At 47.1% G+C, this 12,491-nt stretch overlaps 1 protein-coding gene across 3 annotated transcripts in view; it reads left to right on the top strand.

Annotated features, from left to right (window-relative positions):
- The first annotated feature begins 595 nt into the window (after positions 1–595).
- ITPR2 (inositol 1,4,5-trisphosphate receptor type 2) overlaps positions 596–12,491 on the top strand; it is a 425,347-nt gene continuing 413,451 nt past the window's right edge. For 2 of the 3 annotated variants that reach the window (XM_006270092.4, XM_014607327.3), the window contains exon 1: positions 597–843. In XM_006270092.4, coding sequence (XP_006270154.1) covers positions 752–843 — 92 coding nt within the window. In that variant the 5' untranslated portion in view covers positions 597–751. Of the gene's footprint in view, positions 844–12,491 lie in introns of all 3 variants that reach the window. The other variant, XM_019498344.2, reaches the window with a different exon arrangement.

Raw genomic sequence — 12,491 nt, 5'->3', positions numbered from 1 at the left:
AAATTAAGTACTGGTTTCACCCAGGGTACTGGAAGTGCAGCCACTTGGAAGATGCTGCAGCACTTGATGAAAAGGAACAGAGCAGGAAATACATGCGTGTGCATGTATATGGGCACATATGTATGGCTATAGGTATACGTATGTATATGGCTGTATGTGTGTATGTATATATGTGTCTGTATGTGTGTATATGCATGTATGCATGTAGATGCATACACACACATGTTCCATGTTGTAGAGTTTTTGGTTGTAATGGTGTTGGTCTAAGGACATAGGCAGGCGAGGTTTGTTGAGTAGATATATCTTCTATTGGACTGAATAGACCAGTACTACTCAGTTGGTCTAATAAAAGATGTCACATCTACTCAAAAAACCTTGCCCATGCACATGTACACGTGGCTGTACACGTGCACACAGACGCAGACACGCCACCCTGAGCCCGTGGCCCCCGCTCCGCGCGGGAAGCCCGCCGGCGGATGCGGAGCGCGGCGCATCTCAGCGCACCTTGCCTCCGCCCGAACACTCCGCGCTGCGGCGCGCCGATTGGCTGCGGCTCGCTCGCCCCGCCCCGCCCCGCCCGGGACCGCAGCATAGCGCAGCGCCGCCGGCCGCCGCGAGCCGTCGTGGGGCGGGGGCCGAGGGCGCCGTGGCTCGAGGGACATGGGCGGCGGGAGGAAACGGAGGAAGGAGGCGTGAGGGGCCGGCGCTGCCCGGGACGGGTCTGGGGCGCGGATCTGCAGCTCGAGCCACCATGTCGGACAAGATGTCTAGCTTCCTCTACATCGGCGACATCGTATCCCTCTACGCCGAAGGTTCAGTCAACGGCTTCATCAGCACGCTGGGGTAAGCGGGCCCCTCCCCCGCCGGGCGCAGGAAGCGGGCACAGGGCAGCGCGCCCGACAGCGCCTCCGTGCAGCCGGGGCCGGGGAGGAAGTGAGTCAAAAGAAAAAAAAAAAGGAAGAAAAAAAAAAAGAAAAAAGTTTTTTCTGAAGGACCCGGGCAAGTGGCGCGCTTCTCGAGGGTCCGGGGGAAGCTGCTGCTTCTCCTAACTCTTTTATTTTTGTTTCGCTTTCCTGTGCGGTCACCCAAAGCCTTCCTTTTTCACACAACCTCGGGGCCCTTCAGATGCGGCTGCCACAGAAAAGCAGCTTGGCTACCCTGTGCTTCCCAGATCCTCCCTGACTCCCCCTGTTTCAGGGCTTTCCAAGTCCCTGAGCACACTGGCATTTATAGGGGTGTTGGTTGTAGCCGAGTTGGTCTAAGGATGTAGGTGCACAAGTTTTTTGGGTAAATCTTCTATTAGACCAACTAGATAGGCCTGGCATGTAGGGCCTGCGGGATTGCCAGAGCGGACAGGCTGTGAGAGCAGATGCCAGGTCTGCCTTGGCTGCAGCACAGGCCCCTTCACTACCATCCACCCCAAGGCACCAAGTGCCAAGCAAAATGCCTTCACCTGCCATGCTCTGGCATGTGTGCTGGGGGTTGCTGATCCCTGCCCTAGAGTCACCTGTGCTAGAGAACCACAGTGAAGTTTCTCAGCTGACTCAGAAATATGGGAGCAGGGCTAGAAAGAGGAAAGGCCGATGTTCTAGATGTATGCCGGTTTTTGAGAACTTGCTTAAAGTTGAGTATCTGTTCAGAAACAGAAAAGACCATTTCTTGTGACTGACATGATGCTTAAGAACATTTGTAGATTTCTGTTAAAAAGAAGCACCATTTCTGCTCCCTTAATTAAGCTCCCACTGACGTTTGCCTCAAGTTTCATAGAAGTTAGGGCCTGGAAGGGACCTCAGAGATCATCGGGTCCAGCCCCTGAGGTACACTAGGCCTTGATCCTGCAAACAGCAGTGTAGGTGCTTAACATTAGATGTGCATATATGTCTGTTGACCACAGCAGAATGATTCGTGTGCTCCAAGTTGATCCTATGTATTAGTTGCAGTATTTAAAGAACCCAAATTGTTAGGGCCTCATGTGGAATAGTACTCAGAGCTTGCAGCTTGTGTTAACCCAAGCTGAAGTATTGACACAAGACTATAAAACTGTACTTCAGAGTTGTACTGTTCTCTGGAGAATGCACTATTGGCTTCTTTTAGATGAACTGAAAAAAAAATCCCAAATCAAAATATGGACATTTTGCAAATACCTAGGCCACAGAGGAATTTAGTTCTTAAAAAAACAAAATATTAAAAAAAAATGGAATAAAAGGAATATGCCTGTTATTTTTAACTACAGCTGCAGAATTTGACAGCTATTCTTTTTTATGTTTTGGGGTTTTTTTGCCATTCTTGCAAAAGACTTGGAGGGGCAAATATTTGAAAGTATTGCTTATCTCTGTAATCAACTTGTTTAACATGCTTCAACGTCACATGTCTAATTTTATCTTTGTTTAGTGATTTGGTAGTGGTTTTGGTTTGCTTAAAGTCTTTTCTATTTTTAACATCAATCAGATATGTTAATTTCATGGACATGTTTTTCTCTGAATTACACCTCTTCAGAAAGTCATACTTAACTAATCTTTCTTTCTGGAGTTTTTATTGGCATGAGAGTTTTAGGTCAGCCTTTCAAATAAGTTTAAAAAAATCATCACAGAAACACATGATGAATGACAATAATAATGTGGCAATAAAATCAGCTTTTTAGTATAATTATAATGATTGAGTGGCCTCAATTGGAAGATTCAAAACAGTTCTAGTGATTTTGTGTCATTTAAAATAAGCATGTATCCTTACTGATTTTTATCAATGAAAGCATCTCCTAGATCAGGGGTGTCTAACCTTTTGGAATGTGGGCTGGATCACGAACTTTTTATCACCCAGTGGGCTGGCAAGCCATATTCAAAGGCCTCACAGGAAGCAGTATCACATCACCCCCCACAAAACGAAAGTACAGTGTTTGCTTTTGTTTCCTGTCGCAGCACCTCGGGCCTCAGAAAACAGCTTGGAGGGCCGCGTGGTGGCCCGCGGGCCGTATGTTGGACAAGCCTGTCCTAGATGGTATAAATTATAAGTAGTAATTGATGTACATGGGGATGGTTGGGGGGGGGGAAAGTGTTTCTAAACCCGGTAGAGTGCCAGTCAGTGTAGTCTGCCTTTTAAAAATGTTAATTAAATGCAAGAAAGTATATTAATAACAATGGCTAAATGTGTAAGCTGCCAAAGAAATTCACTGCTAAGTGAATCTTATTCGGTGTTAATTAACAATTTATGGTTAGGTACTGTATTGCAGAGTGCACAGCTCATGTAGGGTTGTTTATATCCAAGACCTCTGTGACAGAGAGCTATAGGTCAAAATAAAGATAGAGTGAAAGCTTTAACAATAAAGCTCCAGGCTTTTATCTATTGGAAGTCAGTTGGTTTCCAAGGTCTTTCATACTTTATATCTTCTTATTACCTCCTATTCTTTCTATTTATCCCTTTCATCAATTTGTATACATCTTTCCATGATTTTATTCCTCTGTTTCTAAATATTCCTTTTTCTTTTCTACCTGTAACTCTTTGGTATTTGGTTTGCACCCCCTTTTGCTTTGGTGACTCCTGCCATTTTAAATCCCATTTCAAAACCTCTGTTTTCTGCACCTTCAAATAATTGTATATGTTTTTCTGCTCTTATAAGCCCTTTCTTCTTTCTTAGGGCCACTAGTTTTTTAAACTGATTGTTTTTATTGGGCTTTTTGTCTTGTTGCTTTGTTCTGTTTTCCTCCTTCAGCACTATAAATACATTGAAATTGAGGCAGAGTAATTTTCTTTATCTCTGTGAGAAACAACAGCATAGCAGCACTATTTAAAAGTAAAAATATTTCTGCAATGACTTCATTTAGCCAAAGGTGCTCACATGGCCTCCGTTATGATAGCATTTGAACTCCTTTCATGTATTTATTCCCACAGAATTCCCCTGTGTTAGGACACAACTATTTTATAGATGGGTAGCAAAGACTAAGGAACTTGCCCAAGGTCATGTCATCAATCTGTGGTGGAGAAGGTAGTTTAAAGAAGGCTCAGGAGTCCCAGGTTGACAAACTAACCATTGTTAAGAGATGGATTGCTCCTCTGCCTCATTCTCTTCCCCCACTCCATAAGACGATGATCTCTTCACTTGGATGTGGCTGTAGATTTGCTCATGTCTGTGGCTCCTTCCCTTTTGTTCTGGGAGAAGGAATCTATGTTTGGAAGAAGAGGAAGGCAGGGGGACATGCCAGGGCCACTGCCTCTGGTAACAGTCGAGGAAATCACCTTTCTTCAAGATGCGGCTCCAGAATCAGGGCAGAGATGGCCTTGAAGCAAGTGTGAATTGGCCTGATTTCTGTGGGCCTGGTGGTTGATCCCCATGGTTGCTCCCCGTGGTTGCTGTGGATGATGTTGGCCAGAAAAAGGACGCTACAACACCACATAATATGGTCTGTACCAGTGGTTGCAATCACCCCTGTTGGACTGGTTGTAGAACAGGGGTAGGCAACGTTTTTTGGCTGGAGTGCCGAAAAACCACAGTGCCTACCTTGGAAGGTGCTGGCATGCCAGAAAAACAAAATAAGGGCAGGGGAAGGGGGTACATGGCAGGATGCCCTGATTGTGCCCTTTGCCCCCCCCACCCCCCACCCAAGGCCTCTGCCCCCCAGCCTTGCTGCCTCTTGCTCCCCGCCCAAAGCCCCTGCCCCCCAGCCCGGGCTCTGTGGCTGTCAGCAGCTACCCCAGCTCTGGGTAGCTGCTGGAGCCCGGGCTGCTCCCAGCAAGGCTTGCAGCATCCCAGGTACCTGCTGGGAACAGCCCAGGCTCCTGGCTGGCAGCAGCTACCCAGAGCTGGGGCCAGCTGCAGCTGGGAGGCTGCAAACGGCTATGCCAGGCTCCGGAGCCCCGGCATCAGCTCCGTACCAGCGTGTGCATGTGTGCCTTGGAGTGGGCAGCAGGGTGGGGGGGCCTGAGGCAGCGCAGCCCCTGTCTCTCCCTGGCTCCTGGCACAGAGCTGGTGACTGGGTTCTGGAGCCTGGCGCAGCTGTTTGTAGCCAGGCCAGGCTCTGGGCAGCTGCAGCAGGCATGCTGCAAACAGCTGCGCTGGCCTCCACAGCTCCGGTATCAGCTCCATGCTGGCAGCAACTGCACGGGCCCAGCTGTTTGCAGCCTGCCTGCTGCTTGCTGCAGCTGCCCGGAGCCTAGGTTGGCTACAAAGAGCTGCCCTGGGCTCTGGATCCCTGCCATCACCTCTGTGCTGGGAGCAGGGGAGAAATGGTGGTTGTGCTGCCTCAGGCCCCTCCCCCCCCACCCGCTCTGAGGCGCGGCTGCATGTGCCAGTACAGAGCTGATGCTGGGGCTCTGGAGCCCAGTGCAGCTGTTTGGAGCCTCCCGGCTGCAGACGGCCCCGGCTCTGGGTAGCTGCCGCCAGCCGGGAGCCCATGCTGGTCCCAGCAGGCAGCTGGGATGCTGCAAGCCCTGCTGGGAGCAGCTTGGGCTCCGTCGCTGGCAGCAGCTACCCAGAGTCAGGGCTGGCCGTGGCATGCTGAGCAAAATGGCCTCGCGTGTCATGCTTGGCACGCGTGCCAGGTGTTGCTGATATGCAGAGGGAGTGAGACCAGCACTGAAATTTCTGGTAGGACCATGCTGTGGAAGGTAGACTGGTCTTGAGCTTCTTCCTTGTTGTATTTGCAGGCCTTCTTTCTGTGTTTTAGGGTAAAACAGACCCCTTATATTGAGGTATTTCTAGGTTAGGGACAGAAACCGGGATAAGTGATCGGAAACTGGTTCAAATCTGTGACACAACAGAAGTTCAGCACACACAAACTGCTTTCACAGTGGCCAAAACTGGTTGAAGATAAACCTGGATGGATGTGTAGTATCAGACTTAACTGACTTAGGTTAGATTGGTTTATAGATCTTTTGTCCCAGATCCCCTCCAGATTCAAGTTAACTCACAGTCCCACAGCACCCCAGGATGCTTTACACCTTCCCCACAAATTCCACCCCCCCCACCCCCTTTGTAGGGTGGGTGAACTAACTTTGGCCCAAGCTGTCTGCTCCAGCCAAGCGGGGAGTGCTCTCGTGCCCCACCAGCATCTGACCTGAGTCACTGCAGGCATGCGGCTGCATTTCTGGAATCAGAAGTGAACATGTTCACTTGCTTATTGGTTCAATCTATGTAGCTTAGACGAACCTGCAAAGATTGAATCAATTTTGCCTCAGGCTTTTTGACTGTCTATACTTAGCCTTAATGTGTGCAGGGATGAAGAGGAGCTGGCAGTGGAATTACTGCTGTCTTTGCTGAATGGTTTAGGCCTTCCTCTTGTACCTTCCTGACCACATGGCTCAGGGTAGATCAGGGTAGTCCAGTATTTTCAAAGGCAACGAGGGAGATAAATTACCCTGTTGCTTGTTAATATAATATTTAGTCCATCAAGTAGCTTAACAAGAACTTTAAAGCTAACTCAAGTATAGTGATTCTGAAGCAGAGAGGGAGTTCTATTTATTTTAAGCTGTCAACAGCTAATTGTTTCTTAAACAAAGCGAGAATTGGGTAGTTCTATAAATAAAATATAAAAGTTCACAGCACCTCTCTAGGCAGGGGAGGTCTGTCACATAAACAGATATCACTCCTTAAATAGTTGACAGAACTTATTATGTCTGCCTGAGGGATGGAGTTTGTTAGCAGATGCTTAGTTTCATAATTTTTGTTTGCTTCCTGAGGCATTGATTTTGCACGCCCATTTTCCCCCCAAAAACTTTATGTAAAAATATGTGTATAAAAGACATGTATATCAAGGATGAATTATTTAATGCCAGGTGTAGGCGAGTATTTGGTCAACTCGAGATCTGAAAGAGTCCCTTTATGGAATATTTTAGTGGTTAGAATATTTCATAAAATTCTCTATAATGTATTAGGGGTGCACTGATAGATTTTTGGGGCTGATACCAATAACCAATTTTTAAGGAGGCGTATCATCTGATACTGATCTGATTTCTGACATGCAGCCTGGCAGCTTGAAGAGTAGTGTCTGGCTGGTAAATCTGTTGTGGTGAAAGAGGAGGGGGAAGGAAAGAGGTGTGTGTGTGTGAAGGAAGCAGATTGAGGCCCTTGTGGTATGGGAGGGAGTGGGGCTGGGGCTGGGGCAGGCACTGCCCAGCCAAGGCAAGGTGGAGTGGGGTGTGGGACGGAGCTGTGGCTTGCCTGGAGGGGGAGGGAAGTAGGGGGGGGCTTGCTGATCTGATATTGGTACTGATGTATTGGTGCACCTTTAGGATATATCCATAGAATATTCCACTTGCACAGGGTATGGGAGATAGCACTTCCTCTGCAGCTGGAGGGGATTCAAACCCACCTTTCCTACCTCTGAGGAAAGAGCCTTAATGCCAGGCTATAGGGTAGGCTGGACTACCCCATAGGTGGTAGGTGATTATATTCTCCATCCCTCCTTTTGAAGCTGTTCTACTTTTACAGCAAATAATTCAAGATTCATTGGCTTAAAGAGGGAGTGGAAGAGTAAACATGATGTGGTAGCTTAGGCATTAAGGTACTCAGCTGAGGGAAATATCCCCATTCTTTATCTTAAACAGCCATTAGATATCATACAGAAACTGTCTTGGGGGTGGGCATCAGAACTTAGGTCTCTTCCATTACAGGTCTGAATCCTTTCAGGCTGAGGGGGGAATTGAATCTCGACAGGGTCTAGGCCAGCAGTTCCCAAACTGTGGGTTGCAACCCCAAATGGGGTCGCAGAAACAGTGGATGGGGTTGTGAGAAATAAAATCACTTTAATCCAGGGTCGGGCAAAATATGGCCAGCCAGGCCCTTTCATTTGGCTTGCGAGTGCCCACCAACTAATTGTATTTGGTCCAGCCCATGTGCCTCACTCCTACCCTGGGGCGTGGAAGGGCCCAGCCCAGCCAGCATGCAGTTTCCGGGCAGGGCTGCTGCTGCTGCCACTACTGCAGCTGTTGGGGGACTGGCTTGGCTTCCCTGGCATCCTGCTTGCTCCAGGCACCAGGTAGGAAAGCGGCAGGGAGAGGGGGAGCTGTGGCTGGATGGGAGCACACAGCGTGGGGCTGGGCTGCGCAGCAGCAGAGTCCACACCCAGGGAGGCAGCAGGAATGCGGAGTTTGGGTGGGCAGGATGTGAATGTGAGGGAGGGTGTGGAAACCCTCCTCTCACACTCCCCAGGGTGCACAGCCTATGCTGCCGGCAGCAGCAGTCAGCGGGAACTTGGGGCGCTTGTGGCCTGAACAGGCGCTGCTGCCCAGTGGCACACGGCTCCAGCTAGCGCTGCATGTTGTGGCAAGGAGCACAGCCAGGCTAGCCCACCTCTGTCATCTGGGGCTCTGCGGGGTGCACGTGCAGCTCCGTGCCCCTGAGGGAAGCCCTGCACGACTGAGCCAGGTGCCTTCTCTGCCCCTGGGACTCCCAGGACCTGCCTGGCAGGTGGGTGGGGAAGGCAGCTGGCTCCATGTGGGGCTTCTTCTGGTGGCATGGAGCAGCACATGCACCACGTGAAGACCCACATGATAGAGGCGGGCTGGCTTGGCTGTGCTCCATGCCACCATATGCAGCACTGGCTGGAGCTGCGCACCACCGGGCAACAGTGCCTGTGAGGGCCCCGAGTGCCTGCTGCTGCTGCCACTGGTGGCGGGGGCTGCATGCCATGGGGGGAAGTGTGTGGGGGTGTTCCTACATTCTCCCATCCTCCCTCATACCTCACAAACCCCACACACCCAGACCCTGCCCCTCTACCCCCCCACATGTACACCCCCAGCATAACTTATTGCCCCCCTACCCACAGCCACATCCCTTTACAAAAGTACTTTACAAACATAGATTTTCATATTTATATACTGTATTATATGTTCTGTAATACAAGAACTTTAATATATACTGAATGTTGGTGTTATGCTGTTTTAATGCTGTTTTGTTTTCATTGGTTTGTGGGGTCCTGTGAATTTTCAAGTGTCAAAATGTTGTATTGGAAAATAGTTTGGGAATCACTGGTCTAGGCCATTATATAATGAGTATTGGAGGCGGAGCCAGCAGCTACTTTATGCCTCCCCCTGCAAGCAAGTCTTAAAAGAAGAGTGGACTCTGCTCAGTATTTTGAAAGAACAGGGTGTAGGGCTGCGGGTAGATGTACCTCCCCGGGACCCTGAGATAAGGTACCCGGAGGGCAGGATTTAGGACTCACCTTAGTCTTCCTTTTTTCCTATTGTCTGACTCAGGGCAGTGGCACATTGAGATTTTTAAGGCAGTTTCCTTCTTGTCACACTGGCAGTGTTGGATCCCATTCTGAGTTACCTCTCCTTATTCACTATATAGGGAGCTGTACATGCCTAACACAGGGTTCTGATCTGAGAGCCAGGCCCATGAATGATAGGTGTTGTGATGTCAGAGTTTTAGGTGTTGAAGGCATTTGCTAGACATGTTCGTCAGGTTCCCACGAGCACAATCACAGTTAGACCAGATGTTTCCACCATTGTCCATTATGAGCAGGGTTTGAATTACACTTTGACTCTTGTGGGGGTCTGTAAAAAAATAAATAAATTGGGTTGCCCGTCACGATGCCATAATAAAATCGAAGACCCTGCCACATTTGAAAATCATAATCTTATAGGGGGGCTCTCTTTTTTTGGGGAGGGAGGGACTCGGCCCCCATGAGCTCCCACGTAATTCAAACCTTGGTTATAATTATTTTGTTACCAAAAAAATGAAAAGGGAACACTTTGTGGTATATAAACCCAGAAGGTTGCCTTTTGGTTTAGTACAGCCAAAGTTGCCATTCCATGGGAAATCCTAACCTTTCAAAAGATTTTTGATTCGGGGCCACCAAGATGCTTTGTCTCATTACCGTAGTTTTATTTACATTCGTTTTGTTTTAATTATATGTTAACTGTAACACATAAGTCCATTACAGCTAGTACTCAGAAGTAACATTTAAATCATTGTCATAGTCAAAACTAAATATTTCAATTTTTCACGTTTAAAATATGTATAATTTATCTGCGCCGACAGAAAAAATCAGTTTTGATGAAATTGCTAATTTGCATGAAAAATATTTAATTAACATTTTAGATTAAAGATTTAGATTAATCCCACCTTTCTTATTTATAATTTTTTTCACAGTATTTTCAACTGGGTTCTGCCTAGAGGTTGTGGCCTGACTGCTAGACAGAGAGCAGACATATAATAGGAAATTGTCCTTGTTATTGGACCAGACAGAAAAGACTTAGGAGAAAAAAAATATCTGTATGACTATCCTCATGCTATAGATAGGGAGCAGAGGCCCAGAAAAATTAAATAAGGTGCCTCAGGCAGAGCTGGACAATGTAGTCAGGTCTCTTAAATCTCAGTCCAGTGCCTTAACCATGAGACCCACATTTTAAGGGTAACAGAATAAAGCATATTATGGAAATGTGTTGTGAATGAAGAATTGCTTTTCACTGGTCTTTTGGTGCAATGGGAAAAAGTATGTTTGTGTGCATGCTGGGGTCATTGTGGTTTGTCAGTTTTGTGGGAAAACGTATGTCAGCTGCCAGCCCCAGCAGGTGGAATGTATGGCTGATGCATCCAGTCATCCCTGTTACACCAACATAATGCTCCTCTGTGCTGCTGCTGACAGACACTTCATACAACACCATTTTGGAACACATAGTTAAGAGTTGTCTTTCAGGACGGGCACCCTTAGAGACAGTGGGAGAGAGATTTACTCCTAAAGAGGAGAAAAAATACTGGAACGTTTTAGCAAATACATATACTTTCTTAAGCTGGCTGTTTACGTCATCTGGAACAGCTTCCGTTTGCTTTTGAACACAGGAACCACACCATTCTACATCTTTTGAAATGCCTAGGACAGGTTTCACTGAACTCTGTAAAACAGCTTTTTCATTATTTTGCTTGGTTTGTCCATGGGCTTCATGACAGACTACATTGTACTAATTTTCCTCTTTTATGAACTGATGGCATGTAAACACTTAGTGTGAATGAAGAAGCTGAACAAAGGTGATAGTCATGTAGTCAGAAATACAGGTATTCACAGAATTGCCCCCATAACTTACTTTGCAGGACAGTTTTAATAGGGGCAAGTAGCACAGATACAAAATGGAGAAATGAGGCTCAGCTCTGCTGCCTTGGGTCAGAGGGCATTTCATTTTCTAGGGTCATTCTCCCATTGTCCTCTTTGCTGTTAAGGGTAGGGGCCTGCCTATAAAGATTTTCTTGGCTGATACTGACTCCTCAATCTACATTTTCACTGACTGCCTGTCTTGTATGCATACCAGCCCAGCCGCTAGCTTGTTTACTTTTCATTCCATCCAGGAAGAGCACACACCAACTGCTGAAACTTCCTTAGCCTGACAAAGGGCTTTTGAACCCGAAAGCTTGCTTAATAACTATTCTCCAACTATTTGGGTTGGTCTAATAAAAGATATCAGATTCACCCAAGGAACCTTGTCTACCTATGTCCTTAGACCAACATGGCTACAACCTACACCACTACATACATAAGTCACAGCATATATAGCCTTGAATTATTCAGTCCACAATGAGAGAGATGGAATTCTATTTTAACTTAGTCATCCATAATTAATTCATCTAGATGCCCATTTGAAAGGTGCCATCTTCAGTGAAACTAAGAAAAAGCTTCATGCAAACTGAGCTGAACAGGTGCTAAGCTATAGAGCTGGATTATCCATTGCAGAGGGTTTTGCTTGAGGCAGGCAGAGCACAGCCTCAGCGTAAAGAAGCAAAGTTTTAAGAATTCAGCAGAAAGCACCTACCATAAGTGGGTGCTATCTGTATATATTCACTGTCCCTGCTTCATGGGACACATCATATGAGGAGAAGCATACAAGTAAATAGGAACTACAGGGAGAGACAAACAGCAGACAGTTAAGATAAATTTCAACTGTTAGCAGCATTCCAGAAATGAGAATTTAGAGAATGAGGATAAGTAGAGGGGTCTTGCCAACTCTGATAATTCTCAACAGGAGGGTGGAGTTATTAATCATCCTCTGGTTGGTCTAATTACTATATTTCACATCCTTTCAAATGTGCAGAGGAGTAAGTTTACGTAGAACAGGGGGTGGTAACTTTTTGCCAGGAGGGAGAGGAGCGGAAGGGGGGTTGGCATTTTAACAGAGCTTAACTCTGAGCATGGGCTGTTTCCAACTCAGTGGCACTACAGTTCTACTACTGCCTCAGCTAGCTGCTGGGTGAGCAAAGCCCCCCACCACAAAAGTCTTCTGCCAGTGAAACCTGGCAGAAACTTCCTAGTTCCACTGGCTGCATGAAATGGCTCTGGAGGCCAGTTCTGGCTCGCAGGCTGTAGGTTGCTGACCGCTGATATAGAACACTTCTTACTTTCCTATATATACCATATTAAAGGGACCTCTTATGGGTGCCTGTTTTTTTGGGAGTCCAGGGTATTCTGTACTGTGGAAGACTGAGCATTGTGGATCTAATTACAAACCAATTTCTACTTTCCTATTTTGGTCCTTTGGGAGGATTTAAAACCCTTTGTAGAAGATGA

This window comes from Alligator mississippiensis, chromosome 4 (genome assembly GCF_030867095.1).
Source record: "Alligator mississippiensis isolate rAllMis1 chromosome 4, rAllMis1, whole genome shotgun sequence".
Lineage (NCBI taxonomy): Eukaryota > Metazoa > Chordata > Crocodylia > Alligatoridae > Alligator > Alligator mississippiensis.
The sequence above is the reverse complement of the archived record's forward strand: the minus strand, read 5'-3'. Positions and strand labels throughout refer to the sequence as shown.